The 22,180-nt window shown below is 35.6% G+C and overlaps 1 protein-coding gene across 22 annotated transcripts in view; it reads left to right on the plus strand.

Annotated features, from left to right (window-relative positions):
- Positions 1-22,180, plus strand: part of FUT8 (fucosyltransferase 8) — a 187,087-nt gene that overhangs the window by 130,976 nt on the left and 33,931 nt on the right. For all 22 annotated transcript variants that reach the window (XM_053927879.1, XM_053927884.1, XM_053927880.1 and 19 more), the window contains 2 exons: positions 3,890-4,004; positions 17,317-17,554. In XM_053927879.1, coding sequence (XP_053783854.1) covers positions 3,890-4,004; positions 17,317-17,554 — 353 coding nt within the window. The remainder of the gene's footprint in view (positions 1-3,889; positions 4,005-17,316; positions 17,555-22,180) is intronic.

Here is a 22,180-nt window from a genome sequence, read left to right on the forward strand (position 1 = left end):
GTCACCACCAGACTCTGGCAGTAACCAGATCTGTTTCCTGTCCCTATGATTTTGCCTTTTCTAGAATTTTTTGTCAATGCAGTCATATACTATGTAGATTTTTGAGTGTGGTTTATTTCACATGGCATAATGCATTTGAGATTCATCCATGCTGTTTTGTGGGTAGGTAGTGCATTCCTTTTATTGTAAAGTAATATTCCATTGCATGGTTATATCACAGTTCATCCATTCACCAGCTGAAGGGCATTTGGGTTTTCCAGTTTTTGGTGATTACGAATAAAGCCTCTATGAACAGTAACATACATGTTTTTTGTAGAAATATATTTTCATTTATTTTGCATTAATATCTAGGAGTGGGATTGATGGGTCATAAGTTGAGTATATGTTTAATTTTATAAGACACTGATAAGCTGTTTTCCAAAGTGATGGTACTATTTTGCATTCTCACCAGTAATGTATAAGAGACCCAAATGCTCTGTATTTTTGTCTGCACTTGGTATTTTTTAGTTTTTACATTCTCCCCCACCACCCACCACCATTCTAATAGCAGAATAACGGTATGTCATTGTGATTTTAATTTGCATTTCCTTACTAATGATGTCGAGCATCTTTTAATGTATATATTTGTCTTTCATCTATCATCTTTGGTAAAGTGTCTGATCAAATCACATGCTTAATTTGGGGGGAATTGTTTGTTTTATTATTGAGCTCAAAGCATTCTTTATTTTCTGGATACAAGTCTTATTGTGCATTTTAGAAAGCTCATTTTGAGAGCTATGTGAAAGAAAACTTGGTGACAAGAAATTAGAAGAATTTTGGTAATGAGCTGCTGGATCTGGAGAGTTGCAGTGGGAATAGAGAGAAAGGGATGCATGTGTGAAAAAGAGAAGCTGCAGGACTTGGTAACAGATCTGTTGTGGAGAGAAGGGGGAGTCAAGAGTAATCGAGGACTTGCATTTTGCTAGGAGAATAGCTTTCATAAATGGATATTATTGTTTCCTGTGTACTAATTTGGCTTTTTTCCCTGACAAATTGTAATCTCCTGAGGCCTGGAATTCTTACTTCAACATCTTCTCTACCTCACAGTGCTAATAGTGCTACCTCACTATTTAGTTAGTGTTCAGTAAGCTATGATTTTTATTTGGTGGGGAGGCAGGTATGTGCATTCTTTGGCTGATTATTCCATACTCCACTTGTGCCTTTTTATAAAAACAAAACCTTGTTCCATTGAAGGATTTATGAAAATTATGCAGCTAAAGAAAATTATGTTATTAAGGTAAAAATATTCTTCAGCAGTTGAGAATACTAAAAATTGTGAAGACAAAGTTAAGAAAGAAAAATCATTTACCTTGAATAAACCTGCAAGCTCTAGTTAATTTCAACAGTGGTTTCTGCAAAAGAGAGAGTATCTGTTAGAAGTCAGCTAGTGTATACAGGGGATCATACCGACTGGAAGCATGGGGTTAGAAGAAAACCTGACATTGAAGGGTCTTCTTGTACTCAATATTCTTGACTTCATGTTTGAGTCACTTTGGAGGACTTAAGTGATCCCTGTATGTAAAAGTAGTCTTAAGACACAGTTACACACAAATCCCTAAAAAATAACATAATGTTTCTGATTTGGAATACAATTCTGATGCTAAGCAATGGAGAATGCACTTTCTTTTAATTGAATGTGCATGATAAAAAATATTGTTACTTGCTCAATATATCTAATCATTTGTTTACAGTTCATGTGACATTTACTTTAATAAGGATTAGTTCCTTCACTTTGGAATTTTCTTGCTTGAATTATGTCTGTTCTGTGCTGGTCCTCAGGGAATTTCTGTCTTTAACATTTTGAATCAGGCATAAGCAAAATACTCTTCTTGTAGTTCTTCAGTGGCATAATTGAGAACAGAATGGGACATTTAAAAGTTTTATGAATGTTATAATATAAAAATAGGAAATTTAAGAGAAAATACAAAGAACATAAATGTAGCCCTGCTTTTGAAGTAAAGGATTTGTTGCCTGACGTAGCTGAGGTGCTCTCAGAGTCATAGATTCTGCTCTATTCCACCAATTGTCTTCAGGCACCTGTACGCTCCCCTCCAAATGACTAACTCTATTCTGCTGGTACTTTGCCTGGATTTGTATTTCCCAGGCTTTAACCCGGCTTCATACCAGGCCTTTAGATTTTCCACCCACCTTCTATATTTTTTGATATCTTCATAGTCAAAACCAAGACAGCCAAATTTCTAGCTTTTGGGACATTGTTGGGAGATTGCATTTCAGAGTGGAATCACTGAAAACTGAGCATTTCTGCAGAATGGTTTTCAGTCACTGTGTTTCCCAATAATGGGCCACAACTGAAACTTTGTTTGATTATTCTCATGTCTTTGGCCAAAGGATGATAAATTATGCAGGATGGTAACCTCTAAATGTTACTGAATCATCAAAGAACTAGTTTGAATTTAACATCATTTTCTGGTCTTGTCTTCCTTATATGATCTTCAATGGGGAGGCCGAGAAAAAAATATTGAAAAAGCAAACTCGATTTTAGTTGACTATCGTGTGCTTCTCTTTTTGGTGTTTGACTTTTTTTGTTATAAGCTTGGTTATTCCACTTTCTAGACAGATTGGAATAGATATGAATAATTAATTACCAAGACTTAGTACTGATGTAACTTAGTAAAAACATTAACTTTTATGTTTTCACTGTTCTAATTTACTATTAAGAATAGAGTATAGACGTAGGAAAGGGTGGAAGCAGGGTGTAGAAACCTATTCAAAGGCTACTGCTGAAATCAGGTGAGAAAAGATGGTGGCTTGGTTGATGGCTCAGTGTTCACTGGTGGCAATGCCCCTGGGTGATAAGTGGTTAGTAATTGACTAAATGTTTGCTAATAGATTGGTGGGGATTATTACAGAAAGAGAGGGTCTTGCTTTTTTTTATGGTAAATGTAAGTCATGACTTTTATTTAATGCACTATAAATAAAACCATCTGCATCAGCCCTAAAGTTTCTCTTTGTAATGTCCTTGGTATGTTAGTTTACTTTGTAGCAAATTCACCATATTATAATTGAAACTGCTCATGCTACACAAAAATGGGGAAGTGTCTTCATAATCATTTTATTAGTTTAAGTTAGGAATTGTCAAATTATGGCCCAAGGGCCACATCTGGCTCATAGCTTGTTTTTGTGAATAAAGTTTTATTGGTATACAGACACATCCATTCATTTACATATTATCTATGGCAGCTCTCCTGCTATAAAAGAAACAGATGCCTACAAAGCCTAAAACATTTACTACCTGGCTCTTTATAGAAAAAAAGTTTGCTGGCCTTTGGCTTAGACCATCGTTTAAGAGTTATGTCAAAATTTTTCTGTGATCCTTTTCCAGCCATGCGGTGCTAAAGTATAAAGAGAAAATTTAAGAGGGGATAGGAAATGACAGTAGTGAGAACAAAAAGATAGTATTCAAATACTGGCTCCAACTTAATTTCTTTCCCTTATATTAATCTATTCCTTCCTTCCTTCCTGCTTGTCTACCTGCCTTCTTTCTTTCCTCTCTCTCTCTTTCTCTCTCCCCCTTCCTTCCTTCCTTCCTACCATGAGTATCAACTTCCCCCTGAGACCACTAGTCTCTGTAGTGCTGTGGGTTGGGAAATAAGTACAGCTGACTGGCTAGAGGTAGGTTCTTCTTACCAGTAAAAATTTACAATGGTAATGAATCTTGGATATTAAAGACTAATTATTGAATTTCACAGACTTGGTAGAAAATAAAAGATGAGTATCAGCATCAGTGTGAACACCAATTTTTATTGAGAATTTTACTTTCTTCTTATGATTGTGTAATCCTCTGTGAAGTACAAATAAGTAATACCTCCAATGTTGTTTGCTTTTGTAGGTCTATAATGACGGATCTATACTACCTCAGTCAAACAGATGGAGCAGGTGATTGGAGGGAAAAAGAGGCCAAAGATCTGACAGAACTGGTCCAGAGGAGAATAACATACCTTCAGGTAAGAAGATTACGTTAAGAAATAAACTTGAGTGAAAAAGAAGGAAAATCATAATAAAACTAAAAGTAAGAGTTGCTGTTGGTTTTTAGTCTTCCTAGCCCTCGCTTTTTGAGAGTACTTACTCACTCATTTGACATATTTATTCAGACAGACTCTCTGTGATGCTTTGAGTGGAATACAAAGATGGCTGAAATAAGGCCCCTGCCTTAAAGGGGGCTACTTCTGTGCGTGTGCGCAACACACAACTACAATGAAAAGTAGAAAGTTCTACATTTTATATAAGAGATGTAGATGAAATCCTCATTGGAGGAAGGAGATGTTAGGGGTAGTTTTGTGGAAAGAGTGTTGTTTGAACTTAGCAGTAAAGGATAGTTGGGTAGGATTTAGACACGCAGGAGAAGAGCACAGTAGTTGAAGCATATGGTGTGAGTAATGGTCCGTAGCTGGGAAAGGGCAATGCAGGAACATAGTGAGATATGGGATATTTTAGTTTGTCTGGAGTTTTGGGTTATGTGAAAGGAGGGGTGGAAAATAAGCTGGAAAAAAGGTAGGTTTGGGAGCCATATTGCAGAGGTCCTTGGGTGAAGGTTGAACTTTATAGGTTAAGCTTTAAGTAGTAAGTGGTTACTGAAATGTTATTTATTGCATAAAAATCATTTTAACAAGAAATAGGAAGTAAAAATCAAGGGTAAATCCCACATCCCAGGCCCTTTTCAATTTATTCTCTTCATGTTTTGTTCTCTGTTAGTTAATAATATGCATACCTACTCTTACATCTTTGTGAGGATAGGATAGATTTTTTTTTTTTTTATCTGTTGCAAGCTTTTTTCTATTTTGGAGTCACAACCTACTTTTGAAAGATTTTTACCCATAAGAGTGGCATGATGAGAGTGGTGCTTTAGTGATAGTAATCTGAAAGTAGAATTTTGGTTAAACTGTGTTAGTATTGAAAGACACTAGCAGCAAGGAGACCATTTAGGATAGGAGGACTATTCAGCAAGTGGTAAATATTGAGGTATGTGGCAATTTGCTTTGGAAGTGCAGAGACAAATTGGAGAGAGACTGGGAAGATAGAATTGATAGGCCCTTCCAAGTAGGCGAAATTGCTGAAGGGACTGGGGTACTGGAGGCATCATTAATTGACAAGGAACTTACAGATAGAATGGTCGTCAGGGGAAAACAGTGTTAGAAAGTAGAATTCTTCAACACTCAAGTTGAAATCATCATGCCTATCCTATTTTTTTTACCCTTATCTGAGGATATGTTTATTGATTTGAGAGAGAGAGAGGAATGGGGCAGGGGGAGGGGGGAGAAAAAGAGAGAAGGGAACGTCAATCGGTTGCCTCCCTATTGGGGATTGAACCCACAACCTAGGAATGCACCCTGACTGGGAATTGAACCCATGACCTTTTGGTTTATGGGGCAACACTCCAACTGAGACACCCGGCCAGGGCTCATGCCTATCCTTTTCAATACTATTGATGGTATATATGCTTTCTGTGTCCAATCACTCTGCTTTCCTTTCATGGTTAAAAGGAGAGTAATAGCCAGTGACTTGATTCTATATATGTTAAGGTGCACATTTTCTTGTACTTAAATAGGAAAAAATAGAAAACCAAGTGTTTAAAAGAGATCATTGAAAAACCAAGATGGTCTTGGCATGCTGTCTTGGTCTCATACTCCCATGTCCATTCATCAGAGGTGTCTGTAGAACAAGAAACACTTGCCTCCTATAGAGAAAGGTGTAATTATCTCCTATCAACTAGAACTTCATTCAATGAACTATAAACAGCTGGTGGTGCAGAACTATCATCTCATTTAAAATGGAAATAACTATGGTTTCTGAGTTTCTTCCATTTCCACATATTTACTAAATTTTCACCCAACAAAATTTGTATTTAAACAATGATTTGCTCATAGTTCAGCTCCCCACATTGTAACAAGAAACTGCTTTAGTTTTTTTTCCTCATGTTTTTTAAGTGACCGAGTGCTTTTACCTATAGTGCAAATTTGACCTTCTGCTGATTTCTCTGGTTTTGTGTGAGAGAATCTTGTTAGTCATGCTAATGATTTAAAACAACTTTGGCTTTTTAATTTTTTAGGCATTGGTTAAACAGCATTTCACTTGAACCTTAACTTTAGTTTCAGTTGTTACTATTTAACAAATTCTTACTTTCATGCTTTTCTTTTTTTCCCAGTAAAAAAGTGGTTTTCAGTATTCAAGGAGACAGCAAAAGTCTTAGTAGAAGAAAAGTTTTAGAAAAATAATTTTCTTTAATTATTTAATATATTCATGGTCATCTTTCCTAACGTAGTCAAAGTTTATGTGAAGTCAAGGACTGTATTTTTAACACCTTATTTGTTAGAGGTTAGAGGTGACAGTCACTCTCCATCTTCTCTGAATAGTGGTAAGAGTCCTTTCTCCCATTCCAACAAAATTAAGTGTACATATTTTTAAGGAATACCTTCTTTAACAGGAATATTTATTCCCAGTGTGTTTTTAAGCATGAGAGCTATTTTAAAAGAATGATTTTTCACTGGTTTAATGAAATGGATTAATTAGAACAATGGAGCTTTTTATGTCAATTTTTTAAAATGATTATGTTTTCCCCATTACAACTATTTTCAGCACCATCATTTCTCCTATTAAGTCAATGCATATCAGGGGCTCTCTAGGATTGTTGGAAGTATTCTAGTTGATGTTCTGCTAATAAAAATAGCCCTATAGCTTTGGATTTTTCTCTTGCTCAGATCTTGTTCATGGGTTTTTATTTATTTGCTTGTTTGTAGGCTTGTTTGTTTGCTTTTTGTTTGTTTTAATTTTGAATTTTGGTATGAATCCCCTTCCACTGGAGTGATTAGAGTGACTGGACTTTCTGGGTTTGGAAGTGTCAGGGTTTGTAAAGGAGACCCTATATTGAAGCTGCAAGTATCATTGGAAATAAAGAGAGGGATTTTATAGTATGCCATACGGGTTGATTATGTTTAAAAGGTTAGGGATAGGACAGATACTGTGTTTGGTTTTGCAGCCAAATGAGTCAGTGCCCTGTCCATTGTACTTATATAACTGATGAAAATGGAAATAAAGCTGAACCCTAAGAGAAAGCCTTTAAATATAAGGAATCCTTCCTGTGTTCAAAGCCTGCGTCCCATAGAGACTTTAAATAATCTCTTTAAGTGTTCACTGCTAGAGTTCTTTTCTTCAAACAAATGTTATGTTTTCCTTTTACCTTATATAAGAAGATACAGTACCATATTGTTCTCAAGATTTAAATTGTTGAATAAAAGTTGGTTTATCATTTTTTGAAAGGAACCTATATGAACCAAAATGTCGCTGGAAACACAAAATCATTAGTTTGCCAATAAGTAAGTAGCATTATAGATGTGAGTTAAATGTGCATTAAATGTTTGAAAATATGTTAGGCTTAAACTACAGGCTTCTGTTTCTGGGTAAGATGTAGAAAACACATTATACACTGTTCTTCTGGCTAATTACAACAAAAAGAAATCCTATACAGAGTGAGTTTCCTGTGGCTTGTTTGTTTTTCCTCCTGTATATCTTAGCTGGGGGTGCTAGAGAATCTTCCAAACTAACAATACCAGTTTATGGAGCCAAAAATACCCAGAATTTATTTATAAAAAATTGTGTATTTATTCTTATGTGTTTAAACTTAAGTCATCTTCAAAGTACTCTTCCATTTGAAGCAAAGCACCTATTGAGATATTTTTTTCCACTGCTCAAAACAGTTTTTGAACTCATTGATTTTGATGCCGTTTAGTGCTTCTGCTGTTTTTTGTTTTACCTCTTCCACAGGGCAAAACGTTTCCCTTTGAGTACTTTTTTCATCCAGGGAAACAAAAAAAGTCACTTGAGGTGAGATTGGGTGAATAGGGAGGGTGGGGCACAGCGGTCATGCCATTTTTGGTCAAAAACTGCTTAGCACTCAGTGTAGTGTGGGCAGGTGCACCCGTAAAACACCCATCATGAAATGGGCAAACACGTTGAAAGAATTTTCGAAAAAAGTTCACTGAAGCCAAACATAGCCTTTCACAACAATGCCAGCTGATACACTGATACAGGTGGGTTCCTAGAACACTCACCTAGCTGGGGAAGCCTGTACTACAAGGGGCCCGCTCTCCAGAAGATAATTCCAGGTTTTTAGGGTCCCCCTTTGATCTACCTTGTTCCAGATGAACGTCATGAAAGGTTGCTTCCTTACCCTTCCTGGGTGCGAACAGCTGTGGAGATTGAACACATAGTCTTGTCACCATATCTGTCCTGAAATAATGAGGGCACCTCTACCTCTCCCAGCTGGCATTAGAACTCCAGACAGAGACTTTGGACAAAACCCACCATTGCCACACTGCAGTAATGAGGTAATTCCCATTCCTCTTCCAACTAGCGTTGAGGAAGAGTTAGGAAGAGGATGCCGTCTAAGAAAGGGGTTTGTAAGCCCCTCTTTGGGTTCGAGGCAGACCTCTGAATGTGCCATGTGTGAAACCGATCAGAAACAGAAAGAGGTTTGAGGACTGAACTTTGGTGTAATATACTAACCAAGCTTCAGAATGGCCTATAAGTGGGGCAGAACAAAATATCAGTGAAAAAGTCTTTTAACCATTAAATTGACATTTGAGCCACAGTCCATGAAAGTGAGCTAGGAATCTAAACAGTTAGACTACCTACTAAAACAGACAGCAGAGTCTCATTAATATAATACTCGTTATCATACCAGGAAAATCTTAATTCAGATGACAAAAGATAATCAGCAGACACCACACTGAGATGAGACACAGATGTTGGAATTACCTGACAAGGATTTTGAAGAAGCTATAACAATAAAACTGCTCCATTAAGCAATTACAGACTTGAAACAAATGAAAAAATAGAAAGCCTCAGCAAAGAAATAGATGATGATACAAGGAAAAACCAAATGAAAATTTTAGAACTGAAAAATACAATAACTTAAGTATAAAATCGGCTCAGAGTAGAATAGCTATGGCAGAGGATAGAATCAGTGTCTTGAAGTTAGATCAATAGAAATTATGCAGTCTGACAACAGAGAGAATAAAGGTTGGAAAAGGTAAATAGAGTCTCAGGGACCTTTAGGGGAGGCAACAAAACTTTTTATGTTTGTATCTTTGGAGTCCCATAAGGAGAGTGAAATAAGAGTGAGGATTTGTAAAAAATAACTGAAATTTTCCTAATTTGATAGATCATTCAGACAGAAAATTAATAGGGAAATAATGGCTTTAATGTCACGTTAGACCAGATTGACTTAATAGACATTTACAGAATCTTTATTCAAAAATTGCAGAATACACATTTTTTTTCATGTGTGCCTGGATTATTCTTCAGAATACATCACATATTAGGCCACAAACAAGCCTCAATAAGTTCAAGAAGATTGAAATCATATCAGGCATCTTTTCTGACTACAATGGCATGAAACCAGAAATCGACTACAGGAAGGAAACAGGAAAAAACACAAATACACGGATTGGAAACAATGTGTTACTAAAAAACCAGTGGCTCAAAGGGGAAATCAAACGGGAAATCAAAAATTACCTTGAAACAAATGGAAATGAAGAGACAACTTTTCAGAATGTATGGGATGCAGCAAAAGGCAGTTCAAAGAGGGGTGTTCATAGTTGTACAGCTCTACCTCAAGAAACAAACACATTAAAAATCCCAAATAAACAATCTAATTTTACACCTAAAGAACTAGATTAAGAAGGACATACAAAACCCAAAGCAAACAAAGGAAGGAAATAATTAAGATCAGAGTGTAAATAAATGAAATAGAAATTTTAAAAAATACTCGTGTCCTTTATAGTAGCTCCTATATAAAAAATACGAAAGAGCAATGAAACTAAGAGCTGGTTCTTTGAAAAGTTTAATAAAATCAACAAACCTTTAGCCAAACTTATTGTGAAAAGAGAGAGCCCAAATAAAATGATAAATGAAAGAGTTTACAACTGACAAAACAGAAATACAAAGAATTGTTAAAGAATACTAGGAACAATTATATGCCAACAAATTTGACAATCTAGAAGAAATGGCTACATTTCTAGAAGCATATAACCTCTCAAGACTGAACCAGGAAGAATTAGAAAATCTAAACAGATCCATTACTACCAATGAAATGGAAGTGGTAATCAAAAAACTCCCAACATATAAAAGTACAGGACCAGATGGCTTCATAGCCTGTAGGTTTTATAAACAACCTATAGGTAAACATCGCCCTTAGTGATGAGAGACTAAACACTTTTCACCTTATATTAGGAGTAAGGCAAGGATGAACACTATCATCACTCCTGTGCAACATACTATTGGAAATTCTATGCAGTGCAAAATTTAATCTATGAATGACTGTGTTGAAGGGGAGAAAAGACAAGCCATAGATTGGGAGAGAAAATCTTTGCAAATCACATATCCAACAAAGGTCTTACATTCAGATTGTGTTAAGAACTCTGTAATCTCAATAGTAAGAAACAATCCAATTAGAAAATGGGCAAAAGTTTTGAAAACATTACTTTATCAAAGAGACTATTTGGATGACAAATATGCACTAGAAACGAAGTTCAAAATGATTAACCACTAGGGAAATGCAACTTAAAAACGAGATACCACTACATACCTATCAAAATGGCTAAAATAAAAAATACCGAGAATATAGAGCAACCAGCTCTCTCATGCTGATGTAAAAATGGTACAGCCATTCTGGGGAACAGTTGGGTAGTTTGCTATAAAGTTAAACATACCCTTACAGTGAGATCCAGCAATTATACTCCTGTGTATTTATCTTATAGTAATGAAAACTCATGTTCATGCAAAAATCTGTACATCACATGCATGGTAGCTTAACTTGGTAATAACCAAAACCTAAAAACCCAAATGTCCTTCACTGGGTGAATAAACTCAGGTATAATCCATGAACAGAATACTACTCAGTAATAAAAAGGAATGAACTGTTGATACCCACAATAACTTGGATAGGTCTCAAAGAGCATTACGCAAAATGATTAAAAAAAAAAGCCAACTTCAAAAGGCTAAATATTGTCTGATTCCATTTATAACATTCTCAGAGTGACTAAATTATTGTTGTGGAGAGCAGATGGGCAGTTTCCAGGGGTTAAGTTCTGAGGAAGGGTATGGCTGTAACGGGGGTGGTGTAAGAGGATTTCTGTTCTGATGCAGCAGTTTGTATCCTGATTGTGGTAGTGGTTACATGAGTCTGTACATGTTATAAAATGTGATAATACTATACCCCCACAAAACGGGTACCTGTAAAAACCGGCTAAACCCAAATAATGCCTATATTTTACCTAAATAGTATTGTGGAATGTCAATTTCCTGATGTTGGATAATGCACTGTGGTTAAGTAAGATGTTTTCATTGGGGAAAACTGTGTGGAAGGTACACAGTAACTCTCTGTACTGTTTTTGCAATTTATTGTAGGTCTTAAATTATTTAAAAGTAAATCGCAAAAAACAGTGTTAGAGCACTATTAAACTGAAGCAGCGAGAAAGGATTTTTTTTTAATTAAAAAAAAAAGAACTGGGGATTCCAAAGAAATTTATGCTCAGTTAACACTGGATTTTCAGCGCATGGCTAGCTGCATAGAGAAATGGAACAAAGCCTCTATCCAGGAGAAGAGGTAGCAAGATTTGTCATCTGGTTTAATTATTGTTAATGGCTTCATTTAAAAGAAAAGAAAACACTGCATAGGAAAATGGTATATGTACTACTAGTACCTGGAAGAATAGCCCTTTGCAGAATGGAAGAGCTGGCAAAACAATGTAAATTATTCTGACTTTTATTTAAAGCAAAACAAAACATCTGCAGCAGCCTCCGTACAAGAACAAAGTTTCAACCAGGGTTTTTTGGTTATGTCTGCTATCTCCTTCAGTTGATCCTGTGTAAAACAGGGTAGCCTTTCTGGAGCTTGCTTTTACTTTCCTCTTTTCCCCTTCCTTCCTTTCCCGCCCCACCCTCTTTTTCTTTCTCTCTCTCTCCCTTCCCTTATTTCTCCTTTTCCATACTACTTCCTCCTTACCACTTTTCCCTTCTCCCTCCTCTTTTTTTAAAGAGTATGTACCATATCATCCTGTGTTTTAGTTTTGAGGAAAAAGCCTAATGGGTCCCGTTAAGTAAAATGATAGTGGAGGACCTTTCTGAAATTCAACCTTAATTTTGTAAGCATGCCATTTTTAACATGACTAGTTAAGTTGGTTCTGAGATCTGGTTACCAGTCTATAAACTTAGAAAAATTAAAGATGTTTGATCTTCTGTGCATTTATGTAGGATTGGCAGAATCTGGTACCTCAGGTAACAAAACTTTTCTAGCATTGGAAGGAATTTTTTTACATTAGGTACTTGAATGAGAGAATTATGATTGGATGCATCTCATTCTTTCTCTGCCTTTCCTGTGTGGCCTGTATGATAGCAGAAAATCCTACCAAGATTGCTCTGGTGTACACACCTCTTGACCCTGGGGTAGAGGTTTTTTGGAGACCACCTGGAATACCCAGAGATGACTCAAAAACCCTCAGTGGAAGAAATACACCACATGTATTTGTTGCATTCTACTGAATTTGTAAAATTTTCATCTTTTTAAAAATGGCTTTAAAATGTTCAATAGAGACTTCTCCGCAAAGAGCAAAAGTCTTGAGAATGCATTTAAAGCAGGCCAATTGTTGCTATACTTACGAAGATAAGCTTTCCTCCTCTATACCTGTATAGTAATTGTCTGCCTTTGCTGCAGTCTGTCAGGATAACAGTCTGTAAACCATATATCTTGATATCTTTTCTCCATTAAGTTTTCACACTTAAAGTTTTACAAAATACCCACAGGGAAATTGATTTCCTGAAGCACTTAGTGGCCTGCTTGTGCCTCAGCTCTTGTGTTGGCCTTACTACTTGCAAACGACTGCTGTGGAAACGACACCTCAATACTATCTTAACTTTGCTGTGAAAATACTCTTGTGTATTATGTTAAGAGACAATAATTTCTGGTCTTGGCTTTTAAAAATGAGATTGCTTTTTAGCTTTCTCTTTCATGATTATTAACTATGCCCAGAGTTTTCATTTTAATTACTATTATACAGCATTTCAGTTCTCTTATTTGCTTTATTACCATTTTTGCTTTGGTTTTGAAGATAACTTTAGAGAAATAAAATCAGATTGTTTCCAATATGATGAAATTCTTTCACTGCATTGTTAGTGAATCTTTTCTTCATTACCAACACAAAGCTATATGTTGCAACTTTTTTTAAACAAACAAATTAAAAGTTGTTTAGTATTATGATTAGGACATATAAAGAGCACAATAAAATTAAACTTAACCTAGCTGGCTCATTCCTTTGGTTTTTACTGACCTCTCTATTGAAAATAGGAGCTATCTATGGCTGAACTCTTCCCTAGAGAAGGAATGTTGCTAGAGAGGAGCTGGTAAAATCCCTAGGATTTGGATTTTTAGTCCTTAAGTATAAGTTCTTCAACCATAAAAAAACCTAGAAGAACACAGAGGGAAAAAGCTCCTTGACCTTGGTCTTGGCAGTGATATCTTTTACATATGACACCAAAAGCACAAGCAACCAAAGAAAATCAACAAATGGGACTATATCAAACTGAAAAGCTTCTGCACAGCAGACGAAACAATGAACAAAATGAGAAGGCAATGTATGGAATCTGAAAGATATTTGCAAACCATATATCTGATAAAGGGTTAACATCCAGAATATATAAAGAACTTAATAGCAAAAACCAAACAAACAGACAAAACACAGCAATACCCAATATGGACTTAGGACCTTAATTGGTATCTGTTAAAAGAAGACATATGAATGGTCAACAGATCATTAAGCATCAGTGAAATACAAATCAAAACCACAATGAGATATCACCTGTTAGAATGGCTATTATCAAAAAGGCAAAAAATAAGTGTTGAGGATGTGGAGAAAAGGGAACCCTCAGGCACTGTTGGTGGGACTTAAGTTGGTACAGTTGTTATGGAAAACGGTATAGAAATTCCTTTAAAAAAATAGCACTGCCATATTATACAGCAATCCCACCACTGAGTATATATGTCCAAAGGGAATGAAATCACTGTCTCGAAAAGGTATCTCCCTCCCCATGTTCATTGCCTCATTATTCATAATTGCCAAGATAATGGAATCAACCTTTGTGACACACTATCAAAGGATGAATGGATAAAGAAAATGTGTGTGTGTAATGGGATGTTATTCAGCCATAACATTGAAGAAAATCTTGCTATTTGTGACCACACAAATGAACCTGGAAGACATTATGCTAAATGAAATAAGACAAAAGACAAATCCTGCATGATCCCACTTACATGTGCCATCTAGATGAGTCAAATTCATAAAAAGAGTCAAACAGAAGTTACCAGGGAAAGGGAGGTGGAGGAAATGGGGAGATGTTGGTCAAAGGGAACAAAGGTTCAGTTATGCAGGGTAAGCTCTAGAGGTTTAAAGCACAGCGTGGTGGCAGCAGTTAATAATACTGTACTGTGTACTTGCAGATTGGCCAAGAGTTGATTTTAAGTGTTCTCCCCATCAAAAAATGGCATCACTTTTGTCTCTGTACATGAAATTCATTTGAACTAATGATAGTTTATTAAACATTTACTCTTTGCAAGAGATGCTTGGAGATACTATGTTTGGCTTATTTGACTGAATGTTTTTTTGTTTGTTTGTTTTTATTTAGCCTTTTTTGCACAATGTTTTGGTCTGTAGTTACTGGACAGAGAAGTGAGGGAAATTACATTGTGGCTGGAAAATTATCCATTGAAGAGGTTTTTATTTGTGTAATGGAAAATGTAAATAGTCATGGCAAAAGGCTTTATCTATGATTTAATGTAAAACCTATGGAATCAGTACTCCTTTGTAATATTACATCATTAACTCACAATTACTATTAATTTATTAAGAGAAGGCAGTGGAAACCTCTAAGTCCTAGCAGTGCCAAAGTAACAAAGAGTGGCTGTGGTTTAACTCTTCTCTTAAGAAACACAGTATGTATGCTTTTCTTAAATGCAGAAGTGAGTCTTCTTTTAAATAAATGTATAGTTTTAAAACTCAAGGTCAGGTGTTTTTATTATTATATTCCCTCTTTTTTTCTTAAAAACCATGAAGGCTAATGTAAGATATGATAATAGGGGAAACTGGGTGTGAGGTGTATGGGATCTCTGTACTATCTTTGCAATAATTTTGTACATCTATGAACTGTTCTACAAGGAAAAAGTTTATTGAAAACTATATGAAGAGATATTCAGGTGCTGTATTTCTTACACAAAACATGAAAAATTGACAAATGACAGTGTTCTTTACTAGCTTTCTTTTTTAATGAATTTATTGGGTTGACATTGGTTAATAAAATTATATAGGTTTCAGGTGTACCATTCATTCTATAATATCTATTTGCTTTCTTTTTGAGTTATTATTAACTTAAGATAATAATAAAGCATTGGATCAGTTTCAGAAGGATGTTTATTCCCAGGGTGCTTGTATAATGTTGTACAGAAAGTAAATGATATTGGTCTCCCCATGAACATAATATCACACCCCCCTGTCCCTCTCAAATATTTTGTGGCTATAACAACTGGAATGGGAATTCTTATTGCTATAGGAGTCTGCTGTGAGTTCAGAGTCTTAAGAGAAAAGAATCAGCAAATCTACCACTTGGCTATAGAAGTAGTATTGACCAATTCTTGGTGAATTTTATCTGGACTCTCTTGGAGTCATAGAACTTTTAACTCTTCAGAAGGCTCTTGATGGTATAGGTCAGCAATTTTCAACAGGTTTGCTGCAAGAATTTTTAAAACATGCACTAGCTGACTATTTAGTCAGGGGAACTGGCCTCTTTTCCCTTAGACTGTCAAATAAAAAGAAAATGACAACAGCCAACACAATAGCTGTCTGGTGTGAATGATCAAAATTATACATATTTTTTGTCAGTTCAGCAAAAAAATATGTTTTTTGGTGTGCCGCAAAATTTTAGTAATTAGTTTATATATGCTGTGAGATGAAAGAGGGTCAAAATCACTGGTATAGGTTCTGCTTTGATATAAAAAGGCCAGCATGCAGTGTTGGAATGTGAAAGATAACCTCTTCTGAAAGAAACTGTTGCATTTTCCCTTCTCAGCTTTTCCTTTAGAGACATTTTATGGCCTCACTGTCCTAGCTTTTGTTCCTAGGGATCTCTCTACTTGATGGAACAGGTAATATCCTTAGAAAATAGTGGGAGATTTGTGATTTGGTGACTGCTTTATTCAAGACTCATATAAATTGAGAACTAGTTACTTGGCTTCTTGCTTTCTGGGAGAGGAGATTCTGTTCCTTAAGGCACCCATTCTCTCTCTTCCCTTTCAGACAGAACAGCTTGAAAAACCTCTCAGGCTAAGGAGTCCTTGTCAAAACAGATTCTTATTTGAAGAACTAAGATGCCTGGGGATATTTACCAACAGCTCATATGAATTACAGCAAAATTGATGTTAGATTGGAAGAAAAATTCTCACATTAGCTAAGCTCATTGCACCCACTATTAGATAGTATTAAGTGTTTTAATCACTTTCTATTCACATAAGCTGATGAATAGAACTATACAGATAACAAATATACATATAGGAAAATGAACTGTCTGATTCAAAAGTGGTGTATCACCTCAAGACAGTTAATGTAGGATGTGTTCTACATTTTATTGTGAAAACTACTAGTAGCTATCAAAATCGGTTTTTATTAAGTCCCCTGACTGATATCTTGTAACTGTTGAATTCAGATATCTTTTTACTCTATGGCTTTACTTTCATAATGGTTTTGTTTGTGACATCTAGAACTCTTGAGATAGGTGGAGTTTATAGATACAATTTTTTCTTTAAGATGATTTGAGTTTCATCAGGGAAGATACACTCAGAATGCTGAATTGAAGCTGAAATAAATGAACTTTTTTACCTCCTGCATAAAAGTCTCAATGTATGCAGCTCTGAGTTCAGAGATGATCACACTTGCATGTTCTGCATAATAGAGAAGTGAAAAGAGTATTCTTCTCAATGTAACTGCTTAATTTCACATTTGTTTAGTGATGTTTCCAAAGTAACTGTTCTTTTTTACTGCCATCTCCCTAAGTATGCACATAAAATTTCTTTGAAATTCTATTTTTAAAGCTGGATTCTTTGCCTCATAAAATATACTGGGTCAGTCCTGTCTTACATGATTTATGCACTTGTCACCTGTGAAGAGAAGTTGCTCTGTACAGCTTATCTTCACCTTTGTGTATCTTCCTCCCTGCCAGAATCCTAAGGACTGCAGCAAAGCCAAGAAGCTGGTGTGTAATATCAACAAAGGCTGTGGCTATGGCTGTCAACTCCATCACGTGGTCTACTGCTTCATGATTGCATATGGCACCCAGCGAACACTTATCTTAGAATCTCAGAACTGGCGCTATGCTACCGGTGGATGGGAAACTGTGTTTAGACCTGTAAGTGAGACCTGCACAGACAGATCTGGCATCTCCACTGGACACTGGTCAGGTAAGAAGTCTGTGCAACTTGTCAGGTTCTCTGGATTGAACTGCCACATAACCAGATTATCAGATTTCTTTGTACAACGTTACAGCTCACTCATAATCATCTTTTTCTTTGGATCTATGAATACTGTACATCATCCAGATATCTAGAATAATATATTATTTAAAAAGTGTCTCATGATCTATTTCATTTCTGATATTTATTTTCATCTGGATTTAGAAAATCACTAAGCTTTTTCAGAAGAGTGAAATTTACTCTTGTAATGGTGATGGTGATGATATACCTTTCACTTTTTAGAGTGCTTCCACGTTATTTTTTTAATGATTTTTATATTGTATTTCCATTACCATGTAGTCCCCTTATATCCCCTTCACCCCTGCAATTACCACACTGTTGTACATGTCCCTGAGTCATTTTTCCTTTTTGCACAATCCCTCCACTCCCTGCCCCCCTTCCTTAGCTGTCATCCTGCTGTCTATGAGTCTGTCTCTATTTTGCTTGTGTTCATTCATTAGATTCCCCTATGAGTGAAACCATATGGTATTTGTCGTTCTCTGACTGGCTTATTTCACTTAACTTAATTCCATCTATGCTGTCACAAGGGGTAAAACTTTCTTCTTTTTTAGGCTGAGTAGTATTCCATTGTGTAAGTGTCCCATAGTTGTTTTATCCACTCATCTCCTGATGGACACTTGGGCTGCTTCCATATCTTGGTGATTGTAAATAATGTTGCAGTGATCACAGGGGTGCTTATGTTCTTTCTAGTTACTGTATTGGTTTCCTTCAGATATATTCTCAGAATTGGGGTTCCTGGGTCAAAAGGAGGATCCAATTTTGATTTTTTGAGTTGTCTCCATACTGCTTTCCACAGTGGCTGCATCAGTCTGCATTCCCGCTAACAGTGCAGAAAGGTTCCTCTTTGTCCACATCCTTGCTAGCACTTCTTGTTTGTTGATTTATTGATGACATCCATTCTGACAGGTGTGAGATGGTTTCTCACTGTGATTTTAATTTACATTTCTCTGATGATTAGTAGCATTGAACATCTTTTCTTACGTCTTTTGGCTATCTGAATGTCCTGTTTGGAGATGTGTCTATTTAGGTCCTTTGCCCATTTTTTAATTGAGTTATTTGTTATTTTGGTGTTGAGTTTTGTAAGTACTTTATAAAATTTGGATATTAACCCCTTATCAGATGTATTGACAAATATGTTCTCCCATTCTGTGGGTACCTTTTTATTTTGTTGATGTTTTCCTTTGCTGTGCAAAACCTTTTTAGTTTGATGTAGTCCCATTTATTTATTTATTTTTTCTTTTGTTTCCCTTGCCTGGGGAGATCTATCTGATAAACTATTGCTATGAGCTGTGTCTGAGATTTTGCTGCCTATGTTTCTTCTAGGATTTTTATGGTTTCCAGTCTAACATTTAAGTCTTTAATCCATTTTGAATTTATTCTTATGTGTGGTGTGAGAACGTGATCTGGTTTCATTTTTCTGCACATAGCTGTCCAATTTTCCCAATACCATTTATTGAATAAACTATCTTTAGCTGATTGTATGTGCTTGTTTCCTCTGTCAAATATTGACTATAAGGGTGTAGGTTTATTCCTGGGCTCTCTATTCTGTTCAGTTTCTGTTTTTGTGTGAGTACCATGCTATTTTGATTACTATGGTCTTATAATGTAGTTTGATATTAGATAGTGTGATTCCTCCAACTTTGTTCTTTCTCAGGATCGCTGTTGCTATGTAGTTTTGTAGTTTCATGTAAATTTTTGAAATATTTGTTCTAGTTCTGTGAAATATGTCATTGGAATCTTGATAGGAATTACATTAAATCTATAGATTGCTTTGAGTCATATGGACATTTTAATGATGTTAATTTTTCCTATCCATGAATACAGAATATGCTTTCATTTATTTATATCTTCTTCAGTGTCTTGTAATTTTCCGAGTACAGATCTTTCACATCTTTGGTTAGATTTATTCCTAGGTAAAAACTGTACAGCACCCAGTAATCCCAGGTGGTCTCCCATCCAAGTACTAACCAGGCCTGACCCTGCTTCACATTGTTGGCCTCAGTTGATTCTTGTAATCATCTTATAAGTAAGGTAGACCTGGGTGTTTTGTTTTGTTTTTAACTTAAGTGTGTATGAGAATCGCCTGGAAGACTTGTTAAACACTAGTTTTTGATTCAATAGGTCTGGGTGAGGCCTAAGAATTTGTATCTCTGACAAAGCTGCCAGAACCATGGACCAAACTTTCGAACCACTGATGTACCTTTATCTCCGTTTTACATTTAAGGACAATAAAGCCTAATCTGTTTATGCAATTTTACATTTTACTCAGGAAATATTTGATGACCAATAATGTGATTAAGGTACTATCCTATAGGCATTATAAGAGTTATAAATATCAGCAAATAATTTCCCTTGTCTCTCAACATATGGTGGTAGAGGGAATAGAATATATAGAGAGAGTTTCTTACTGTAAGTCTGCTGTTTTTTTCTAATTGATGATCTTTAAACAAGGTCTAAAATTGGGCTACCTTTGTAATCTTGGGCAAGTTACTTAACCTAGACTTTAATTTCCTCATCAGTAAAATACTTACCTCTTTGAGTTGTTGGTAGGATTAAATGAAATGGTATGTGTAATGCACTTAGCACAGCGCCTGATATATGAGGTCTAGTAATTGTTAGTTACCATAGTAGCTTTTATTCACCAAGCAAATACACACTGAGTGCCTGAAGTGTGGAAAATACTCAACTAAGTATCAAGTGAAATTCTAAGCAGGACTGTCTCTGCACTCACATCTTGTGGGAAGTCAAACTTTTTACAAAAGGCTGAGATATTTCAGTTCATATAATTTCTCATGGGGCTGACCATCTTTTTTTCACAAGTTATAACACTAGATATGGCCCTGACCAGTGTGGCTCAGTTGGTTGGGCATCCTCCCACAAGGCAAAAGGTCATAGGTTCGATTCCCAGTCAGGGCACATGCAGGGGTTGTGAGTTCGGTACCCTGTTGGGGTGCTTTTGAGAGGCAACCAGTCGATGTTTTTCTCTCACATTGATGTATCTCTCCCTCTGTTTCTCCCTCCCCTCCTCTCTCTCTAGAAATAAATAAATAAAATCTTTAAAAAGAAAACAAACTAGTTGTGGAATAGGAAGCTGTCATTGGCAAAATGAGTAACTTTAGTTCTTTTGTTTCTTTTTGTTCTTTGGAAAATTCAAATAATATCTGACGCTTCACAGAAATGGTCAGGAAATCTAATTGGATAATTTATATAAAGTGCTTTAAAAGGTTCTATATGGATTTAAAGTATTCTTGTGATGTAAGTTTTGGCTTAACTAGGATATTTAGGAGCCTTATTCTATATATCAACACATGTTTTTCTTTGTACCTTTTAATTTTAAAGTGATCCTCTTAATCTATAATCTAACTGGGTTTGAGTTTTGAGGTTACATCTTCCATTGGTCTACTCTGTAGTTTACAGCTTAAGGATGAAGGTTAGGATGATACTAGAAAAGCAACTCTGTCAGGCTTACTGAGGCTAACTTTTTCATTTTGTGGACCTAGTTTAGTTTCTAGCTTCTTTGATTGTAGAAGTGCATAGCCAGAGTAGGGCAAGGTTCTTAGTTATTACTGTTCTAGGGAGAGGCAACTTTTTAGGTAGTAGCCAGTTAACAGAAAAGTGAAAAGTTGACCTCACTAGACTTACCAAATTTAGTATATATTTTGGCTCTTCCTGTAGGCTAGAACTAGTTACTTGGTTGGTTTGATTTTTAATCCTTGTACCTTTTGTATGTGCAGGATATGAAGATTAAAATGGCTTGAATTTGAAACATTCAGAATTTCTTAATGTTATAATTAAACAAAAATCATTCTTTGTATTAATTTATATGGAATCTAAGGCCTAATACATAGTTATACAGCTTATAAATAAATAACAACTGAGTATATTTACTTCTACCTACCTCCGGTCTTAGTTCTTCTCAGTAAACACATGCCAAACACCTTACCTTGGAGAAAAATGATTAGAGGCATAGAAATTCCTAAATCTAGGAACTAAATAAAATGACTAATTGTAGTATTTCTACCCTCCTACCTCCCCCTATCTTACAACTTTTTCCAAGCCTTCCATATAATTTTCAGTACTGAAAAGTTGTCAGTGATATTTTCTTAGTCATTTGCAGTCCCTGATTAAAGAAGTTATTGCTGTATTTTATCATGGTAACACAGAATTATAATTTTAATTAAATAGATCTTTCCATTATCACTACAGGTATTATGTAAAATCATATATTTTTCTTCATGCTAATCAATTAACCTGTGCCTTTTGGACAAATTTAATTAACTAAACTAGTGATTATTTTATGCTTGCATAACTAAAATAATTTAGATACTAACCTTGTATCCAAAAGAAGGAAGAGAATTATGTTTGAGCATAGCAAACTGTGGTTGCCATCTCTTCTCTTTCTGTTTATGTATAGTACATTATCTACATATGTACCTTTTGGAGAAATTAACTTATTTCTAGGTTTAGAAGAAACAGAGTAAAATTTAATAAACTCTTTGACATTAATCCTTTAGTTAGCCATAAATCAATTACATCTGTTATTGTTCTGACTTG

This window comes from Desmodus rotundus, chromosome 7 (assembly GCF_022682495.2).
Source record: "Desmodus rotundus isolate HL8 chromosome 7, HLdesRot8A.1, whole genome shotgun sequence".
Lineage (NCBI taxonomy): Eukaryota > Metazoa > Chordata > Mammalia > Chiroptera > Phyllostomidae > Desmodus > Desmodus rotundus.